The following is a 19,574-nucleotide window of genomic DNA, read 5'->3' as shown; positions in this document are numbered from 1 at the left end:
ACAAGCACTGCTTTCAAACATCACTTAGCAAAACATGGCATAATCCATCAAACAAGTTGCCCATACACACCACAACAAAATGGAGTTGCTGAAAGGAAGAATCGCCATCTTATGGAGGTTGCAAGGAGCATGATGTTCCATACCAATGTTCCAAAGAGGTTCTGGGGAGATGCTGTGGTCTCAGCATGTTATTTGATCAACAGGATCCCCACCAAAATCCTCCAAGATATCTCTCCCTTTCAGGTATTAAACAAAATAAAACCTCCAATTGATCACTTGCGTGTTTTTGGGTGTGTGTGCTATGTCTTGATACTAGGGGAACAAATAAACAAGCTTGAAGCCAAGAGTGTCAAAGGCATGTTCATAGGATATACTCATGCGCAGAAGGGGTACAAGTGCTACATACCTGAATCAAGAAGAGTTATGGTCTCAAGGGATGTTAAGTTTGTGGAATCAAAGGGATACTATGATGAAAAGAGTTGGGAAAGCCTTCAGGATCTCTCACAAGGATCTTCAGATAGGGCAAACAACTTGAGAATCATTCTGGAAAACCTTGGCATCAGCCTGCCTCAAACAAGTGGTAGATCCACTACCGGCTATTGTACATTTATTGGAGGCAATCTTGTCACTTGGAAGAGCAAGAAACAGAAGATAGTGTCATGCTCAAGTGCTGAAGCTGAATATAGGGCAATGAGGAAGCTCACTAGTGAGTTGATTTGGATCAGAAACCTACTTCGAGACTTGGGTATAGAGACATCAACTCCAATCACCATGCATTGTGATAATCAAGCAGCAATACACATAGCTTCCAACAGCGTGTTCCATGAGAGGACTAAACACATTGAGGTGGATTGTCATAAAGTTAGGCAAGCAGTGGAACAAAGGATCATCTTACCGTGCTACACAAGAAGTGAAGATCAACTAGCTGACATCTTTACCAAGGCTGCAAGCACCAAGGTTTGCGAGTTCATACATTCCAAGTTAGGACTCGTAAATTTTTCATCACACTAATCCTCTTAGCCATGAAGTGTTCTACTCTTTTTCCTTGGCTTGGTTTTTATCCCATGAGGGTTTTCCAAGCTAAAGGTTTTAATGAGGGAATACTTCATGGTTTCCAAGCTTGACCAGTCTCTATGGTCAAGCTTGAGGGGGAGTGTGAAGATGAAGCAATAAGAAACAAGATGGTTGGTTAAGGTCTCAAGAAAATGGAGATACCACTACAAGGGACAAGCATGCATGGTGGGTTAAGGTCTCAAGACAATGGAGATGCCACTACAAGGGATAAGCATGCATGGTGGGTTAAGGTTTCAAGACAATGGATTATTAGTTTATCATATCTCATCTACCATTTGCCATACTTGTAACCCTTATATATATAGGATGTTCCCATAAGCAAATCAATCAAGCAAATAAGATTCTCTTTCTTTACTCTATCTCTCTCTTTACTTTCTAGATTAAACATCTCTCTCTCTCTTGTTCTTCACTATGTTCTTCAATTTCTAACATGGTATCAGAGCCTCCAAGCTCTTGAACACCAAACTGCTTCCGCAAATTTACTGTATTCACCTTACTCTTTCACTTGTTTGGTTTACTTTCTTCATTTCTAGAGAACATATCTTGGCTTCCCTTGTTTTCTCTCTTGTCTAGCCTCAGAAATTCAAATTTCTTCTTGGCGAATTTTTTACTTTTTTTACCCGCTGGACAATAGCAAGCAAAGATGGAGCAGCACAAGCTAGTGAGGATTCCAGTCATCCTGAAAGGTCCTAACTACATTACCTGGTCGAGATTGACCAGGACAGCTCTTGGAGGAAGAGGTCTATGGGAGCACATCACTACAAGTGAGGCCCCAAGACAAATGCATGGAAGCTGCTGGGAGTCCAGAACTTGCTAACTTCTTTCGTTTCTTGAGTTTCTTAATCTACAAGGTTATACCAAGAGGATGAAGTTTTGTACAGATAAATTGTTTAAGGTTTCCAGAGAGTTCATCGATATTAAAACTGCGAACAAATCACTGAGGAATGATCCAAAATTTGCTTCCAACCGCGATTTTTTGGATGCACTTCTCGATCTCACCGTAGGGGAAGAAGCAGAACTCGACTAAAATGATATTGAACACCTTCTCTTGGTAAGCCATCTTCCGCATTATCAAGACATATAGGATATGAAATCAAAGTCAATTAGTTATGAGATAAAAAATCTTTAGACCATCTAGAATAGTTGTTTCTGTTTTTTACTATAAACTTAATTAAGGAATTATAGAAAAAAATTGTTCCGATGATTATCTCTTTAAAAAAAATAATATTTGAAGTATATATATGTTCTCTATTTATTTATTTATTTTTGTACAATCCATAACTTCTAAATGTTAAAACCATTTATTTTAAATTGTAACAATAAAACAACAAAAGTACACTAATATTCTTATAACTAAATGGTATTATAAATCTACTTTTTATTACAGCATATGGATTAAAAACAAATTATATACTAGACATGTAGTTTTATTTAGATGGAAATGAAATAAAAGTGAAATATTATTTTGTAAAGAAAACTTTTATTTAAGTATTACTGTTCATTTCTTTATATTTGGTGTGATATATAATCTACTATTAGAAAAACTTTTACTATATATACATAGATGATCATGCATTTGATGAATATGTCAACTTCTGATGCTTTGGTTGAATAAAAATATTTTAGAGGTATCTCTTGAGTTGGAATCGCATAATTTGTTTTTATATGTCCGAAATGTCGATATACTGATACGTGATTATATGTCAGGATATGTTTGTAGGAGGCACGGACACAAACTCTAGTACCCTAGAATGGGCAATGGCAGAGTTACTTACTAACCCTACAACGATGGCGAAAGCTCAGACCGAGATCAAACAAATGCTAGGCCTAAACGGGTTTGTTCAAGAGCCTGATATCTCAGAATTGCCATATATACAAGCAATTGTTAAAGAAACTTTCCGTTTGCATCCACCTGTTCCTTTTCTTCTCCCACGGGAAGCGGAAACGGATGTTGAGATTTTTGGATACTTTGTTCCTAAAGATGCTCAGGTTTTGGTGAATGTGTGGGCCATAGGACGAGATCCAGGGGTGTGGGAGAACCCGACCCGGTTCGAGCCAGAGAGGTTTTTGGGGAAAGAAATTGATGTGAAAGGTAAAAATTATGAGTTAACACCGTTTGGAGCTGGACGAAGAATTTGTCCGGGACTGCCTTTGGCCGTGAAGATGGTATCTCTTATGCTTCTTTCTCTTCTTTATTCCTTTGACTGGAAGCTTCCAAATGCTGTCGACATGGATGAAACCTTTGGTATTACCTTGCACAAGGCCAACCCGTTACATGCGGTTCCGGTTAGAAGAATTCGCCACTAGTTAAAACATTTGTAAGACTATTTATAGTCTCCCTTTACATTTTCTTTAAAAATAAAATGGTTTTAATTCTAATGTATATTCATATAATATATGAGTGTTGCTGCTTCCTTTAAAAAAACTCAGCATAATGCTTTCATTTGTTAATTGTTTGAGTACAAACTTGGCTTTCGGGAAAGCAGCTGTTTACACTCTACAGTTTTTGTGTAGGTTAGTCAGGGGCGGTTTTGAGCACAGCGAATTGAAACATCGGTTTAGGGTCCCCAAATTTTTTTATTAATTTTACATAGAAAAAGGTTTCCAAATTTGTAAAAAAAAAGTGTTTTTAGAAAACCCTCATTAAATTGTTTTAGACTCTTAACATTTAGGGACGTCCCTAGATCGTTGTCGTATTATGTTGTTATATATCATAAGCCTTTTAATTGAAAAATAATTTGAAGTCAAAGAAATATAACTGAAAACTATCCGAAGTCAAATATAAAATTGAAATAAATCATGTTGTGGATTTATATTATACAAACTATAATTTGAAGCTCCGAACGGCGTAGTCAACTTAGAGTCTTACCTAAGCGTATCCACTTAATCTTTTATGCCGTCCGAAACAAGGAAGATGTTAACTAAATGAGATTCAACTAATGAGTTTTACAATACGCGTGGATGTTCATAGTTTTCGGCGAAGCAAGTGAAGCTACAGTATTACTGTTGAGAAATATACATTCCACATTATTTGACAAAATAATAGTTCTCAAATCCTTTAATTTTAGTAGTTCTGCAGTAAACAAGAATCAAAGGTTTTGGCAATGAGAAAAACCTTTGCAAAAGAAGTAAACTGGCCAACATAGAGAGCAAATATCATTCCACAAAGGTTCAGAATAGTGAATGTGTCCAATTAAAAACTTTTAAGACAATAGTTTAAAGGAAATAAAAAAGAAGTTTAAAGGATGAGCAGACAACAGTTCTGAAACTTCAGTAGGTGGCTGGCAAAAATGCACTTCCTGGCTGACGGAGAGCCAAAGGTCCATGGCATGAGAGGAACTGCAAAAAAAGAACAAAGACAATGTCAAACTCAAAAACAAAAGAGATAGTCAAAGAATCAAAGTGTGGTAATAATTTCATGCATCAGCAAGATACCTTAGCATTGACACCATCAGGAACAACACGCTTATCTTGCCTCAACTTCGTGAAGTCTGCTCTGTTAAACTTCGTGAAACCCCTGAAACAAAAAAAAAAGTCACAAACTCGATGAGCTTAGTCAAAAAAAATTAAAAAAAAAAAACCAATGTGAAAGGATCAATCTATATACCATTTCCTGCTGACGATAATCTTTTGACGACCAGGGAACTTAAACTTAGCCCTCCTCAGAGCCTCCTGAGCATGGTGACCATGAGCATCCTTACACCTCACAGACAAAAGCACCTGACCAATCGCAACCCTAGCACAAGTCCCCAAAGCCTTTCCGAAAGCGCCTCTCATACCAGTCTGGAGCCTATCAGCTCCGGCACACGAAAGCATCTTGTTGATCCTCAGAACATGGAACGGGTGAACCCTAATCCTCAAATGAAAAGCATCTTTCCCCGCGGACTTCACCATGTACTTGTTGCAAGCGATACGCGCAGCTTCGAGCGCTTCGCTGGAGACGTTCTCCTTCTCCCACGAGACCAAGTGCACGCAGAATGGGAACTCGTCGACACCTTTCTTCTTCATCCCGACATCGTAGATCCTTATTTTGGGATCCGGGACACCACGGCAGTAGCGTGATTTAGGGTAGGGCTTTCCCTTGATCTGACGGTAACACCTAGCCGGTCCTACAACGGATTCACATTTTAATCAGCTACAATGTTTGTCGGAATTACGACAGGACATAAGCAATCAAAGAGATCGAGAAACTTACTTCTTCCCATGGCGACTCTCCTCAACCTGAACAACAGTGGCTGCTGCTCTCAGAAAAATGGCTTTTAATTTATACAATCTGGTTTTTTCTAGGTCAACTGACAGGTTTTTATTTTGGGCTTGAGGGAAAGCCCATATAAAATATAAAAGAGACTTGTTACGGCCCATATAACTTCGTAGGGATATATGGATCTCTCAGAAAGAATCAAACGTGGTTTTACTGGACTGAGCATTTTACTTGATTGAAAATCTGAAAGAAAATTATGACATTTTTTATGAAATAAAAACTAGTTTTGACGCTTCCTTAGTCTCAATACAATTTGTTCCCCCGGGGATAATTGTAAAATACCGAAAAAATAATAAGTAGTTTTTATTTTACAAAAAACTTTGTCTGTGACACTTTCCAGAGTATCAAATTGATGTTTTGAGTTGTTATGAAATTGTATTGAGACTAGAAGCGTCAAATAGATGTTTTGAGTTGTTATAAAAGTATGCATGCAAATAACTCTGGTACAGCAGATTTTTATAACAACTCAAAACATCAATATGACGCTTCTTTAGTCTCAATACAATTTGTTCCCCCCTGGGATAATTGTATTGCAACATGCGATTGTAAAGACGGTGGAAATATGATTTGGTTTTGGTTTGAATACTATTCAAGACAAACGATGTTTTTTTTAATTATCCCATTACATTATCAATGCCTAAAATGCATAAGCTACCTAAGGTGGGTAACTAAAAATACTTTCATGGCAGGACCAATCGCATTAGTAATGCCAGACACTCCAATGGTGCTCCACCACTCCCTCCATTGGACCAGAGCTAAACAACATTGGGCATAGGCTCTTTGAAGCTTAGTGTTCTGAAACCAAAATCCGATCTTGTATGTCTGAAAATGTCTGCACATCTTTTCCCCATAACCTGCTTATAAAACGAAAGAATAGATCATGAAGGATTTAAAAATCACCGAGATGACGAAGAACTTAAAAAAGGTATTTGTGCCGCACCAACAATTAATGCCCAAGGCGTTTGCACCGCCTTTATCTGCTCCCTCATCATCTCCAACATGCACTGCTCTGTTTGCTTCTACGCTGATTTGCTCTGCGACATGACACACAATATACAATATAAGTAGTGTATAAAATTAGATTCAAAGGAAACAACACTTCTGTTGAGGATGAAGAACCTAAAGCGCATTTGAAGATTTGGCCATCAGGCTTCTCGTATCCGACTTCTGAGGACACAATCACAGCGTCAAACCTTTAACAGTGCAAATCAAAGATTGCAAAGCTTATTATAGAATTCTCACTTTTCAGGTTTAATAAACAAAAGATGGCAAAGCTTACATATCTATGACATTAAGATCCTTCAATAGCTTCCTAAGGCGGGTATCGAAATTGGAGACAACAGCCATCTTAACTGCAATCACCTTAGACCCAAATTTCAGAAATCAGCAAGAACGAGTACAAAACAATAGGAGAGAGTTCTACTTCTCCAATGTAAACAATAACCTCCAGCATTTTTCAGTAGTGACATTGTCTCATAAGCTCCTTCTGGGAGATGCCACGCCTCACCATTCGCGTAATACTAAGAGAACAACATAAGCCAAAGAAAGCAATTGTTATTTGAAGATTGAAGACTATTTAAAAGAGCAGAACTCAGCTTCAATAATACTCACTTGGTAGACTTCTTCAAAGTAGTCATTATCAGAACAACCAGTAGCTTCCGAAACAACGAGCTTCCAAAACGGTCTCCCATCTCCCTGGTAACGCAACTTCTCAGGCCAAGAAGATGCAAAAACTCTCTTGAAACCTTGCTTGATCTCAGCTGGAGTTGTCTTGAGACCTGAAGTAGATACAACAACTCAGAGATCATCCGAGAAAGCAAAGAAGAAACGAACAAGTATAAAGAAAGTGACCGTATTTTTGGCCCAAGGAAGCGTAAGTTTCATGGACAGGTTCCGACAATTGCAAAAGGGTTCCTCCAGCATCAAGTAACAAACCATCATAAGCTCTCTTCACCGGCTTGTCTTCTTCACAGGGACCCAATTTAAAAAAAAAAAAAAATCAGTTTTTGTGCATCAAGTTTACATTTTGATTATCGTTTATAAGAACCCTTATTGACAGATTAGGATTCAGTTGAATCAAAATGCATCTCACTGGAACAGAGGAGACTCAGAAACTAACCGGTGCTGAAAGAGACAGAGGAAGAAGAAGAGCGGAGAGAACCGGAGAATTTGCCGATTGGTCTCAACGCTTCAATTAGATTGCTTCCTCCTCGTGAACATCTCAAACAAGCTTCCATCTTTTCTTCAACCCCCAAACGTGAAAGATTTATTTCTTACAGAGGGAGATGAAAATCCGACATGGAGGCACGGCTCTGTCTTTTGTATGTGTTTGGTTCGCGATCCCGGTTTAATGTTTGGACCGGTTTTCATTTTTGTTTTTTTCCTTTTCGGTTCTAGGAACCTTCTGGATCAGCTTGGGGTGTTTGTATTCGTCACAGAAACAAAAACCCTGAGGATTTTTCGCGTTCGCCGGCGGAGACATTGCGCGCAGAGAAGTTTGTGGAGAGCACAACGTGATTACCCTCTCTCTCTCTAAGGCGAAACTCTTCCTCGTAGACTAGAGATATGGCGACGGAGCTAGAAGAGCTTGTCGAGTTTCTATCGTCTCCTTCTCCTCCTGTAAGCTTTTTTTTTATATATATATATAACTTTGGTTTCATCTGTTTCTGAGATGCACCGACAACTTTTAGATTCTAGGGTTTGAATTCTGATTATATGAAGAAACAAACGTGCAGGTGAAGAAAGCTGCGGTGGAGATCGTTAGTGGATTAACTGGCTCGGAGGAAGGTTTACAATCTCTATCCAAGTATTCCGAGATTCTACTTCCATCACTGTCTCGCCTCCTTAGTGAAAGCAAGGTCCTTTGATTATATAACACTAAAAAAGCTCTAGTTTTTTCTAGATTTGGATTAGTAGTATTGATAAAGGTTGAAACTTTTTTGAATCAGGAGGTCTCAGAGCCATCAGCTCAGGCTCTTGTTAACCTTTCCCAGAACTCCGAATTAGCCGGGAAGATGATTCAGATGGGTTTGATCAAAGTGGCCATGGACATGTTGTATAATCCAGAGTCTTGTATCACCAGATTGCTTGTTATGCTTCTAGTGAATCTCACTCAGTTGGATGATGGTGTTTCTTCCTTGCTTCAGGTTATTTATTTATCTTTGTAGTTTATCCTCAGATTTTATTTGCATTATTAAGCGAACTTTGTGTAAGAGTGTGTGGGGTTTTGTCTTTTGGTAGTTTAACGGTGAGGTAGCTAATTATGTTAAACGTTATGACTTTTGTTAGATTGAGGACGAGAAGATGCGTGGACTACATATCATGAAGCTTGTTAGGTCGTTTTGCAGGTCTTCTGGAGAAACTGCTGGTATGCTCTGAGCTCTTTAGTCTTTCAGTTTGTTATGTAATTTTCGATATATATATATATTATATCTAATCCCTAGTAAGACCCAAAGGTCTACAAGTCCCATAGTTTACTAGTTATAAGTTGTCCACTTATATTTGTGATTCTGACTCCGTTATATATGCATTTAAATCATTGAGTAGTTTCCAGAGCTCATAAGGAAAGGTTATGTTTAGTTGCTTAGTGTTAATGTTTAGTGTGCCCCATTGTTTTCATTTGCTTATCTGTGAACATAGGAATAATTTGATGTTTTATTTTCTTTTTCTATGCAACAGATGATGAGTTTGAGCATGTTGGCTCAATCCTAGTGAACGTATCGAAAACAGAAGATGGGAGGAAAATGTTACTGGAGCCAAAGAGGGGACTATTAAAACAGATCATTAGGCAGTTTGATTCAACAAACCAATTGCGTAAGAAAGGGGTACGTTTAAAAGAGTTTGTCCTCTTTAATGAACTCTTTGCTTAACCTATCCTTTAGAATTATGCTTAATGATTTTCAGGTTGCTGGGACTATCCGTAACTGCTCCTTTGAAGCCAAGAACCAGCTGGAGAATATTCTCTTGATATCAGAGTTTCTCTGGCCCGCTCTGCTTCTACCAGTTGCAGGCAGTAAGGTTTGTTGATTTCGTTTTATAGCTGCTACTTCTTTGAAAGCAAATTTACAGGGCAACAGCTTCTGACTTTTCGGTTTTTACCTTGCTTAGATATACAGTGAGGAAGATATCTCAAAAATGCCACCTGAGCTTGGAAGTGCGCTTGCCATTGAGCGAGAGCCAGTTACTGATGCTGACATTCGTGTTCAGACGCTAGAAGCTATATATTTAATCATCTTACAGGTATAACAATTCTCTATCTCGCCATTCTTTTTTTTCTCTAAAGAAATGTCCGCTGATATTGGCAAAACTTCATTGTTTTGATGTTGCAGGAGGCAGGACGAAGGGCATTTTGGTCAGTGAACGGGCCAAGGATTCTACAAGTGGGATATGAGTACGAGGAAGATTCAAAAGTAATGAGAGCCTATGAGCAAGTCGGTTCTTTGGTATGTTCCACTCTCTACCTCTCTATTTCACTCAATCACTGGCTGACTCTACTCAACTTAAGAAAGATAACATTGCTTGCTCTCGGCTGTCTAATCTTAAACCAGCTTGTGGAAGAATCTGGAGGTCCGGAAGAATCATCATCGGAGCCAACAAAAGCAGAGTCTTAAAGTTACATTACATGTGTTGTCTCTTTGTTCTTGTCCCCACTGTTTTTGGCCCTCACAAAGGAAGCGACTTTGTCATGTTTTGCTAACAAGGTTGCCTTCTTTGCTATGGCACATGAGTCATCTTGTGCACTAGGCTTGTTGTACCAATAGATTCGTTATTTACTTGTTTTATTTAGTGTTCCAGTTTCTCTTGTTTTTGGTGTGATTTTATTTGGTATTCGACATTATACCTTACTTTCGTAAGAGCAGTATTATCCAACATTTTGCTATATATATCTTATGAAAGTTTCCAGTTTAGAAACTTGTAACTAAATAAAGAAATAAAAATTAAAAAAAAAAACAAATTATTGCCACCCCACGAGGGCACGAGGGAGCCACCGAATTAGACAGAGGCAAGTCAAATGATTATGTCTTCTTTTAGACTTTTATACATAAATCAATATCGTATATTATAATTTTAATCAGATTATTTATTAATATTAAGATCAGCGCGCATTAAACTCAAAACCAGTTGGCATCTTGACCATTCCTCTCGGGCCACGTGGACAATCCAGAATAGCCGGGTCCCATAAATTGAAAAGTCATAATAATATTAGATCTTCCGCGTCTTCGTTCTTCTTCGTCTTCGTCTCGACGCAGAAAGAAGAAAGAAAGAGATAAAAGAAAAAACACCGTGCGGCGGACGAAGAAGATTCCTGAATCTCTTCGTGTTAGTTTAGCTGGGGACTGATTCGGTTTTCTTCTTCAGGCGGTGTTTGATTGGTCTAGGAGAACATATATACATAGGATTCTTCTAGAGATGATGATGACGATGGGTTTCGAGATTTCGGATGAGTTTCTGGGGACGTTCGTGCCGATTCTGGTGTATTGGGTGTATTCAGGGATGTACGTTTGTTTAGGATCCTTGGAGAGGTATCGATTGCATTCCAAGGTGGACGAGGACGAGAAGAATCTCGTTACCAAATCTGCCGTCGTCAAGGGCGTTCTTCTTCAGCAGACTCTTCAGGCCATCATCTCCGTTATCCTCTTCAAGGTCTCTCTCTCCTTATCTCTCTTTACACTCTTTGATTGAAAGGTCGAAACTTTATGGATGGGTTAGGGATCTATTTATTGAATTGTCCAGAAGCTGATGATTCGCCGTTGTAGATGATTTACGATGAAAATTAAAAGAGTTTTTTAAAGCCTAGGGATTATCTGATGAATCAAAACTCAGATCTCTCTTGTTTCTTGCTGTTTTAGATTAAGATCGTTTTGTTATCATTTTTTTTTCTCTTGTTTGACTCATGACATTGTGATGATTCTCTGTTTCCTGTTTTTATTTTCTTTAGATAACAGGAAGTGATGATGCAGATGCTTCCACGACGCAGCAATTCTCCCTTCTACTCCTCGCTAGACAGTTAATCATCGCCATGCTCGTAATCGACACTTGGCAGTACTTCATCCACCGCTACATGCACATCAACAAGTTCTTATACAAGCACATCCATTCCCAACACCACCGCCTCATCGTGCCTTACTCGTATGGAGCTTTATACAACCATCCTTTAGAAGGCCTTCTCTTGGACACCATCGGTGGTGCTTTGTCTTTCCTCTTCTCCGGTATGTCCCCAAGAACGGCTATCTTTTTCTTCTCCTTCGCTACCATCAAGACGGTTGATGATCACTGTGGACTATGGCTCCCGGGGAACCCGTTTCACATCTTCTTCAGTAACAACTCTGCTTACCATGATGTTCATCATCAGCTCTATGGGAGTAAATACAATTTCTCGCAGCCGTTCTTTGTCTTGTGGGATAGGATTCTCGGTACTTACTTGCCTTATTCGCTTGAGAAGAGAGCCACTGGTGGATTTGAGACACGGCCAATCAAAGCATCCAAAGATGAGTAACTTTTCCTTTTTTGGAACTTCGTTATCACTGCTACGTTACTTCATCATTTACTCGCTAGAGAACTACTGTAACCTCTCTGTGTACTTGTAACTGTGTACATACGATTCCAATCTCTCATTTTCCATCTGCGGATGTATGTCTCTGTGTAAGCTAGCACTAAAACTCATTTTGTAATATCAAAAACTTCAGATATTCTCTATTGAATCTGCTTACAATTTCAGATTATGAGACTTGTGAGGGTCTCATTTATCTCCTTTCTTAGTTAACTTCATACGCACACAGTCATTCCTTCTTGCTGTTCTTCTTCTTATCCCTTACACATGAAAACTTGATCATTGTTCTCTATCTGGTTTAGTTTCATAGACCAATGAAGTGATTGATTGCTCAATAATTGATAAAGTGGACCTTTGAAAACGATACAATACTTATCTTCAGGATCCAATAATACTTTAGGACAGGGTTTGTTTTCTTGACAAATCTGAGTTCATCTATGTATCTGAAATATGATATGCCAATCAAGTACCTTGTTTTGTTCACTGTGTTAAAGGTTTTGTACTTTGTATCATGGTGAGATCTGAATCTTGGATTTGAACTTTAAGCTGTGTTACAATCAATCATCTTACCAAAACCTAACATTCCCCATGAGTAGGTTACCGAGACATATCATCATCAATGATACAGTTAAGGTTTCTTGTCTTCTTCTACTTTATCTCACTATCAACCACATGGTCTTGACATGAGTTCTGGACCAGAAGATTCTGGATTGGCGTCTAAGACATGTTAGGTGAAATGGACACTGTCATTGATTAATTGAGACTCCTCATTATTGGCTCTTTTAGGCAAACTCGTACGGAGTTTCATTAAACCGTTAAATCTAAACCCCTAATCAGGTATATTTCTATTCTTGAGACAAGCACATGAAAATGAGGTGGACCATTGTGTGTTTGTGACCAGTCTCTGTGCTGCATTAAGATATGTCTCCTGAGTCAACAAAAGGCTATAGCTACACATTCATAGGTCACATGGGTTTGCATTCTTTGGTATGTCTTTTTTTGCAAGTGTCTAGTGTTCACATGGTGCAAGCGATAATTGATGAGTTCTTGGATCACATTTCATCTTAGACTCATTTTGTGGTCGGTAAAACTTGTGTGTTTTGAGGATTGATTGATGCTAAATATTTGATTTGCTGTCCTCCATTGATTGAAGATAAATGAGTTCTTGGATCACAAGACAGTAAATTTAAATATGGTATTTAACAAAACAAATCTTTTTCACTCAATAAACATTACATGTAAAGAGAAATGACCCTCAGGTTTTTTAGGGCGTCACTAAATATACAGAAAAGGAGATTGCGTGCGAGAAACGGAACTGCTGCTTACTCTCCTCCTTGTCTCGATACTTGTTGGATTAGCTTCTGCAGGGAACCTTGGAACATAACTCGGTGTTCTGTTCATGTTTGTGTACGAATCACCTGAAACTCTGACAGCTTTATGACTCTTGCAGCCCAACAACAAACCACCACCACTTCTCGGTTTATGTCTATGAGGCTCGTTTTCTCGGTTTGATTTGGCGGTTATAGGGATTCGAGGAATCTGGAATGACCGGTGCTTGACAGGACTCGTAGCACATTCAGACATAACAGAGTAATCCGCAACACTAGCCGTTACTACACTCCAAGCTATGCTTACCTCGCTTGGCGCATAACAATCCGGTGACTCTGCATCGCTGCTTTCTTGCCTTGCAAGATAGGGTTTGTTCTTCCCTGTTACACTCTCAATCTCAAAGAGATCTGAACTTAAATCACTCACACTCCCATCTTCTCCTTCTTCTTCGTGCTTAGCAGAGGTTGAGTATTCCCATGGTAAGTTCTTTGAAATGATTCTCTTCTCAATAAGAGGAGATCCAAATATTTCGAGAGACTTCCTCTGCTCTAACATTGCCTTCTGTTGTTGCTGATGAAGCTTCATCTCCGAGCTTAGATCTCCAGAGAAACTCAACTGCGTCTTGATCTTCTTCAGACCAGAGGTTCTTCTCTTCTCGTCGACGTCGACGACATCCACTGCATTCCAGTTAAAACAAACGCCTTTGCAGCCAAGATTCAGGAGAAAGCTCTTCTTGCTACTCGCCTTTTGGTTGCTAGTACTAACATCCTTCTCCTGCAAGTAACTGTTGCAGCTAGGGCTGTTGTTGTGGTTCTTCTTTTTCTTGTTCTGAAGCAACAAGCTCTGGCTATTCCAGCTGGATTCAGACCGAAGACTCGGAGTTTCGGAGGAATTTTTGGAGCTTTGCTTCGGACCAGCGAAGATTCTCTCGATTGAAGGAGACACGAGTGAAGAACCGTGGTCGGAATCCATATCTCCGTTGAAGTACTTCTCAGCTCCAAACACACCAATCTCAATATCTTCAGAAGCTTTCTTGCTAACTCCAAGAACATCTTGATCCTCTTCTGGATTGGTGTCCATGTTCATACCAATCTTTAGTTTCTTCTGCGTGAGAGCGTCTTCCTTGCTTGTCAAGTAAGAGAAAGAAGTAGAAGAGGAAGAGAAAGGACCGTGGAGAGTGTTACTATTATTGCTCATCATGAAATCAAAAGATGTGTTTGGTGTGGAAGAAGAAATGAGCTTAAAGTAACCATTTCTCTTTTTTTTTTTTTTTTTTTTTTTTTTTTTCTATTGTTATTTTGTATTACTATTTCTTGGGGATGATTTAGATTTGAGTATAAATAGAGGAAACATGATGAATTTACTGGCTGTCTCTAAAGCTAAGTGTCATTTGTTCAATGGATGTGGGTCAACAACATTAACCATGACAACAGGGGGCAAACTTGCAAGTGATTTAGTACTAAAGTTTGAAATAATATTAACTATTTTTTTTGTCTTGGTTATAAATTAAACTGAATTTTTTATTAAAATGAATAGAAAAATGAGTGGATATCATCATTCTCCTAAGGAACAAAATTACAAATTAGAATCACGAGGGATGTATTTATTTTGTTACATACTGACAAAGAAAAAAGAAACATACTGACAAAGAAGCTTTGGAGTTGGTCGTGTAAGCGTTTGGGCCTCTAATGGGTTTAGGCCCATATGTAAATGGTTTACGGGTTTTTTCTACCCGACTTATTTAATCGGACCTTATCCTCTTCCTGATCACTCTTACCAATCTAGTTGCTTTGGCCGGAAAAAAAAAATTCGATCAAACAATTCAGATGGTTTCGCAGATGATCTCGTGTTTATCTAAATCTTCGTCTCTTTTCTGCAACTCCGGTTCCCGAAGTTTAATTCCGCCGAAGACTCATAACCGCGGCGGTTTGTGCCGGTTTTCTCCGGGATTCGCAACCCGCCGGTTATCTACGGTTTACCGGAGGAAACAGAGGTCAGCGTGCATTTCCAACTCTGGGAAAGAAACTAGAGGAGAGGGAAAGGTAGCTACTTTCTCCGGCAGCAACTTTGATTAGCTTCATGTTTGGTTTCCCGGAAAAAAAAATTATAAAAAGTTGGTTGCTTTGTCAGTTACAAGGAGGTGGGTCAGAGTGGCGGATACTAGAGAGATGGGAAGTGCCATGGGAGTGGCAGACAGTTTCGTTAACTTCGCTTGCTTGTGGTTTAAGGTACTCTCCCATCAAAAAAAACATACAACTCCACAAGTATGGTTGAGTATGAAAAGATAATCATCTCAGTTTATTAACTATTATCCCAGGCAGTTTTGTTTTGACAGGGTTAACTGAGATGGTAGCCTTACCATATCTAGGGATCGACGTTCAGAAGCTGAGCTTGGACGACAAGGCGGAGATCTTATTCCTGGATCAAGGGTATTTTTTTACCAACAAGCTACTCTTTTTTTTAAGATAATGTCAACATGAAATGCTTTTATGCTGAAGAACTTTATTTTTAAATACTTTTTGCAGTTTAACAACTCTAGCAGTACTTGCTGTTATATTCACCGTTGCTAAAACATTCGAGCCGCTTCCTGAAGACATTTTGCGCTATGGTACTCTTTTTTTTTTTTTCTTTTCTGGGGACTGTCTTTCACTGTTTTCACTTTTTATTTGGCCTTTGATCTTTTTTTTTGGTTGTTGTTTCATGTTCAGATTTGAAACAGCCCTTTAACTTGCAAAAAGGATGGCTGGTGTGGAGTGGGATAGGTCTGGTTGGAGCTGTTGGGGCTATTGCGTTAACAGGTGTTGCTTTATCCTTGTTTAGGACAGAGACACCAGAAAGAGAGGTTAGGAGAATTTCACTATCATAGTTTATTTCTTCTTTATGAAATGTCTGATGGATAATTAATGGTAATGATGTTTTCAGGTGGACTCTTTGATGAAGCTTCTCCCATTAATTGGATCCTCAAACATAAGGTATATTCCGCAAAAGAAATAGCATTTGCGATGTTGTATCAATACTAGAGTTTGATCACAGTTGCATGTAATGATTTTGTGCAGCACGTTAAGCTTAGTGGGGATAACTGGAGTCCTTGCTCCACTTCTTGAGGAGACCGTGTTTCGCGGATTCTTCATGGTCTCTCTTACCAAATGGTAAAAAGATCTTTTCCTTCTTCTCATTTTGCTTCTGATAAAAAAAAAACAAAAAGCTAACTACATATATTTGTTTTGTTGTGCATTTTTAAGGGTGCCGACCCCAATAGCGATCATAATCAGCGCAGCTGCGTTTGCACTTGCGCACCTCACACCCGGTGAATTCCCGCAGCTGTTTATACTAGGTGAAAACACACAACTAAAAACCAATAGCACTAGCATCTTTCTCGTATACATAAACACGTCTCTGACTGCAAATTTATCTCTGGTTTAGGATCGGTTTTGGGGTTATCCTATGCGCAAACCCGCAATCTCATCACCCCGATGGTCATACACGGTTTCTGGAACTCGGGAGTTATTTTGCTGCTCACTTTTCTTCAGGTAGAGAACTCATTGCTAGGATGATCACTACAATGTTAGAAGAACAGATCAACTCTTTAAACATGTTTTGTCTTTTGTTTCTGTTAGGTCCAAGGGTATGACATCAAGGAACTGTTATTGCAGGGCAACTAGCTTTGCTCTTCCTTTCTGTCCGCAGTTAAACATGAACATACTTCTTGTACGATGCTCGATCTTAGTAAGTTTTGTTTGTATTCGACCAAAGAATTCAAAACTTGACGCAAGAGTTTGAGTATTGAGCAACAGAATGTCACTTAAAAGCTCAATGCTAAAATTACAAAAGGAAAGAAGCAAAAAAAAAAAAGAAAGACATTTACAGTTTGTACATTGCACAAAATCCGAAACTCTGAACTCTACGTACACAGAATCTTTATTAGATTCGTTTACTTAAGAAAAAAAGCTCTGCATTAAGCTAGGACACTTCTTCTTTAAGCTTTTAACTTGTGATAAAGCCGATTCAGAAGGACCTTCATGTAGAGAACCCTTGTGGTTGTCTTGTAGCTAACAAAGTTTGAATTCAATAGTTTCCATCAAAAAGTTAATCAAGGCTCCATGGACAAGTAATTAATCATGGCTCTAGGTTGACGTGAGCTGAGCACCAACGCAAACCTGGTTGCCAAAGCCGCTGCTTCCTGTTCAATCATTTTTTTGTTTAAAGTAAATCATTGGCTCTGATATTGGTAACTCTGCGGAATGGCAACGCGGTTCCGCAAGTATTTGCTAATCAACAAAAAAATTGGGGAATGGAAAAAAAAAACATGAAAACGCAAATTTACCTTTTTGCTTAAAAAAAAAAAAAAAAAATCCTGTGTCGTAATGATAAGAAAAGTTTTGTTGCAAGTGTGTCTAAAAAGCTAACCTGTCTTTGCCTTCGCCGATGTAAGATACTAATGGCTGATGCCATGATGTAGCAAGGAAGAAGAAAAGTGGCAGCTCGGAGTAAGAAAAGCTACAAAGAGATTTAATAGATTAGTTTTGTGGTTTTGGAGTTGAAACTTGCATAGTCTACTATAGAAACTTGAGATTCAACTTACAGAAAGTATTGAAGAAGTGTCACCATCTGCATAATCTGGTATAGTCAGTGCGCACCGTAATAAAAGAGTCATCAACTGCAAAAACAAAAAGAAAAAAAAAGAATAAAGGGATATGCTATCAGGTTTACAAGTCAGTATATAATTAAAACTTGTGGAGAAGGCTTACAATTAGGGCAGATATGCGGAAAAATGCAGCAAGACTGGTATCAGGAGCTGTATGATCATCATACTCAGACTCTAAAATCTGACGTTCAGCTTCTGCTACTGCCAGGAGGTGTGGATCATCTAAATCCAAACCTGAGATTGTCCATCCTCCACTACAAACAAACACATTATGAAGTCAGACCAATTATAAGACATATACAATAGTGTTATGAAACTGATCATTACCCAATGTCAATAGTAGTTTCTTCAGACCGGAGTGGAGGTGGAGGAGAGGTATATCCAGCTTGGTATGACTGGATAATACAAAGTTAAAAGGGCGTTAGATTTTAAACTTTACATAGTATCTTTCCAGTTAATGCATTAATTTTGAGTTGAATTCAGGTTAAAAAAAAAAACTCAAGAAAAATAGTTGTAATCTGAATATATCTGCAATGTCCTATCTAATGTACCTAAGGTTCATTTTCTGGTATAGATTCATCAGGTCTCACACTACTCCTCAAATATAAAAACAGAGGAGGAGAAAAGCGTATACATACATACCTGATGACAAATCTCGCATATAGTGTTTCCCTTTTCATTGCACCAACGTTGAACACATTTTCTGTGAGCATACTGTCCAAAAAACATACATTTCTTTTTAGCTCTTTCATAGATAATCATAGTTTCGTATATTAAGAGCATAAACAATGAGAAAGAGAAAAAAGTACCTTGAGGCTGCCATTGCAAGCACACGGGCTCTCGAGATTCATAATGGCGGATTCCTCCTGACAAATACGACACTCTGCCGACCACATCTCCGTAGCAAAAGTATCTTCATCGTAGACATAAACTGCATTATCCTCCTTCGCCGTGAGGCTAGACGGTCCCGCGAGAACTGGCCGCCTCAGTCGATCGACATATACCACCATGTGTTCACTCATATCTCAGTTTTTTTTTTTACAAAAAAACAACTGGACAAAAATCGGGGAAGAGGTGTGTTTATAGCGTGAAGGGTAAGCTATCTCGTCCTTGATTTAAGAGCAGAACAATCGGGAGGAAAGTTAGCAGAGACGCCAAGAACTTGTGGGGAAGATAGAATGTTTTTTAAAAAGATTTTTCCCGTGAAATAAGCAAATGGAGAACAGCTTCTTTTTTATAGCAAGACAAGGAGAAGGAGAGAAAGAGAGATCACGATGTCTGAACGGCTCCGTTAGCTATACAGCCGTTGACTATAGTTTTAACGGCTCATAGACCTTAGTTTTTGTTTAATGAATCATTAACAGCGTAGATTACAATTTAGGTAGGGTATAGAGAATATACAAGAACATACATACACATACTTTTTTTTGGACAACAAACATACATACACATACAAGTTGTTTTATTCAAAGTTAAAAAAAAAAAAAACTCAGTCAGATAACTCGAAGTATACATCATATAATCATTTTCTTATTTTAATCCGAAGCCGAGTTCATAACAAAACCTTTCACTGTCATCATTTTATGGCTTTTCGATTTTATTATGCTTGAACAAAATGCCATTTTAAAATATAATTTAGAACTTTTGTTTGATTAGCTATTTCTTACATTGTGTTCATCTTTTTTTTTTTGAAACAATCTTTTTTTCTTTTTATT

At 38.5% G+C, this 19,574-nt stretch overlaps 7 protein-coding genes and 1 pseudogene across 7 annotated transcripts; 4 read left to right on the top strand and 4 right to left on the bottom strand.

Annotated features, from left to right (window-relative positions):
• The window catches only part of LOC106344368, a 6,914-nt pseudogene extending 3,533 nt beyond the window's left edge, over positions 1-3,381 (top strand).
• A 747-nt stretch (positions 3,382-4,128) lies between these two features.
• Positions 4,129-5,393, bottom strand: LOC106292561 (60S ribosomal protein L10-1). Its single transcript, XM_013728171.1, has 4 exons — positions 5,270-5,393; positions 4,682-5,183; positions 4,510-4,591; positions 4,129-4,413 (listed from the first exon to the last, which is right to left on the bottom strand). The coding sequence occupies exons 1-4, from the start codon at positions 5,277-5,279 to the stop codon at positions 4,345-4,347; spliced, it is 663 nt and encodes a 220-aa protein (XP_013583625.1). The 5' UTR covers positions 5,280-5,393; the 3' UTR covers positions 4,129-4,344.
• A 488-nt stretch (positions 5,394-5,881) lies between these two features.
• Positions 5,882-7,617, bottom strand: LOC106293015 (haloacid dehalogenase-like hydrolase domain-containing protein 3). The gene is made up of 8 exons (XM_013728685.1): positions 7,455-7,617; positions 7,187-7,300; positions 6,947-7,113; positions 6,780-6,855; positions 6,615-6,687; positions 6,455-6,528; positions 6,276-6,369; positions 5,882-6,189 (listed from the first exon to the last, which is right to left on the bottom strand). The coding sequence occupies exons 1-8, from the start codon at positions 7,570-7,572 to the stop codon at positions 6,123-6,125; spliced, it is 783 nt and encodes a 260-aa protein (XP_013584139.1). The 5' UTR covers positions 7,573-7,617; the 3' UTR covers positions 5,882-6,122.
• A 151-nt stretch (positions 7,618-7,768) lies between these two features.
• On the top strand, positions 7,769-10,218 carry LOC106292647 (protein HGH1 homolog). Its single transcript, XM_013728277.1, has 9 exons — positions 7,769-7,954; positions 8,071-8,193; positions 8,284-8,481; positions 8,624-8,702; positions 9,014-9,159; positions 9,239-9,352; positions 9,443-9,574; positions 9,664-9,777; positions 9,883-10,218. Exons 1-9 carry the CDS (start codon positions 7,901-7,903, stop codon positions 9,943-9,945), a joined length of 1,023 nt encoding a protein of 340 aa, XP_013583731.1. The 5' UTR covers positions 7,769-7,900; the 3' UTR covers positions 9,946-10,218.
• Positions 10,219-10,553: 335 nt separating this feature from the next.
• Positions 10,554-12,052, top strand: LOC106343316 (sphinganine C(4)-monooxygenase 2). The gene is made up of 2 exons (XM_013782492.1): positions 10,554-10,978; positions 11,274-12,052. Exons 1-2 carry the CDS (start codon positions 10,745-10,747, stop codon positions 11,829-11,831), a joined length of 792 nt encoding a protein of 263 aa, XP_013637946.1. The 5' UTR covers positions 10,554-10,744; the 3' UTR covers positions 11,832-12,052.
• Positions 12,053-13,063: 1,011 nt separating this feature from the next.
• LOC106296109 (protein PHYTOCHROME KINASE SUBSTRATE 2) lies at positions 13,064-14,467 on the bottom strand. Its single transcript, XM_013732167.1, is given in 2 exon segments — positions 13,064-14,447; positions 14,450-14,467. Coding segments are annotated over 2 exon segments (1,305 nt in total). The 3' UTR covers positions 13,064-13,160.
• A 512-nt stretch (positions 14,468-14,979) lies between these two features.
• On the top strand, positions 14,980-17,044 carry LOC106343663. Its single transcript, XM_013782936.1, has 10 exons — positions 14,980-15,256; positions 15,345-15,442; positions 15,536-15,643; positions 15,740-15,822; positions 15,923-16,056; positions 16,137-16,186; positions 16,271-16,363; positions 16,457-16,548; positions 16,638-16,744; positions 16,832-17,044. The coding sequence occupies exons 1-10, from the start codon at positions 15,041-15,043 to the stop codon at positions 16,874-16,876; spliced, it is 1,026 nt and encodes a 341-aa protein (XP_013638390.1). The 5' UTR covers positions 14,980-15,040; the 3' UTR covers positions 16,877-17,044.
• Positions 17,045-17,131: 87 nt separating this feature from the next.
• LOC106343664 lies at positions 17,132-19,118 on the bottom strand. The gene is made up of 7 exons (XM_013782937.1): positions 18,669-19,118; positions 18,502-18,573; positions 18,187-18,254; positions 17,963-18,113; positions 17,797-17,871; positions 17,622-17,711; positions 17,132-17,394 (listed from the first exon to the last, which is right to left on the bottom strand). The coding sequence occupies exons 1-7, from the start codon at positions 18,879-18,881 to the stop codon at positions 17,305-17,307; spliced, it is 759 nt and encodes a 252-aa protein (XP_013638391.1). The 5' UTR covers positions 18,882-19,118; the 3' UTR covers positions 17,132-17,304.
• Positions 19,119-19,574: the final 456 nt, after the last annotated feature.

The sequence above is a fragment of the Brassica oleracea genome, chromosome C5, assembly GCF_000695525.1.
Source record: "Brassica oleracea var. oleracea cultivar TO1000 chromosome C5, BOL, whole genome shotgun sequence".
NCBI classification, from domain to species: domain Eukaryota; kingdom Viridiplantae; phylum Streptophyta; class Magnoliopsida; order Brassicales; family Brassicaceae; genus Brassica; species Brassica oleracea.
This window is presented reverse-complemented; position numbering and strand designations above follow the sequence as displayed.

Coding starts and splice junctions, on each gene's coding strand:
- LOC106292647 (XM_013728277.1), top strand. CDS start 7,901: ATGGCGACGGAGCTAGAAGAGCTTGTCGAGTTTCTATCGTCTCCTTCT. Junction 8,194..8,283: donor GCCTCCTTAGTGAAAGCAAG/GTCCTTTGATTA, acceptor TTTTTGAATCAG/GAGGTCTCAGAGCCATCAGC. Junction 9,778..9,882: donor ATGAGCAAGTCGGTTCTTTG/GTATGTTCCACT, acceptor ATCTTAAACCAG/CTTGTGGAAGAATCTGGAGG.
- LOC106293015 (XM_013728685.1), bottom strand. CDS start 7,572: ATGGAAGCTTGTTTGAGATGTTCACGAGGAGGAAGCAATCTAATTGAA. Junction 6,370..6,454: donor AATCTTCAAATGCGCTTTAG/GTTCTTCATCCT, acceptor GTCATGTCGCAG/AGCAAATCAGCGTAGAAGCA. Junction 6,190..6,275: donor GCCTTGGGCATTAATTGTTG/GTGCGGCACAAA, acceptor TTTTATAAGCAG/GTTATGGGGAAAAGATGTGC.
- LOC106343664 (XM_013782937.1), bottom strand. CDS start 18,881: ATGAGTGAACACATGGTGGTATATGTCGATCGACTGAGGCGGCCAGTT. Junction 18,114..18,186: donor GAAACTACTATTGACATTGG/GTAATGATCAGT, acceptor GTTTGTTTGTAG/TGGAGGATGGACAATCTCAG. Junction 17,395..17,621: donor ATCGGCGAAGGCAAAGACAG/GTTAGCTTTTTA, acceptor ATGATTGAACAG/GAAGCAGCGGCTTTGGCAAC.
- LOC106343663 (XM_013782936.1), top strand. CDS start 15,041: ATGGTTTCGCAGATGATCTCGTGTTTATCTAAATCTTCGTCTCTTTTC. Junction 16,364..16,456: donor ATGGTCTCTCTTACCAAATG/GTAAAAAGATCT, acceptor TGCATTTTTAAG/GGTGCCGACCCCAATAGCGA. Junction 16,549..16,637: donor CCCGCAGCTGTTTATACTAG/GTGAAAACACAC, acceptor TCTCTGGTTTAG/GATCGGTTTTGGGGTTATCC.
- LOC106343316 (XM_013782492.1), top strand. CDS start 10,745: ATGATGATGACGATGGGTTTCGAGATTTCGGATGAGTTTCTGGGGACG. Junction 10,979..11,273: donor TCTCCGTTATCCTCTTCAAG/GTCTCTCTCTCC, acceptor TATTTTCTTTAG/ATAACAGGAAGTGATGATGC.
- LOC106292561 (XM_013728171.1), bottom strand. Junction 4,592..4,681: donor ATTATCGTCAGCAGGAAATG/GTATATAGATTG, acceptor TTTTTGTTTCAG/GGGTTTCACGAAGTTTAACA. Junction 4,414..4,509: donor CTGATGGTGTCAATGCTAAG/GTATCTTGCTGA, acceptor CTTTTTTTGCAG/TTCCTCTCATGCCATGGACC.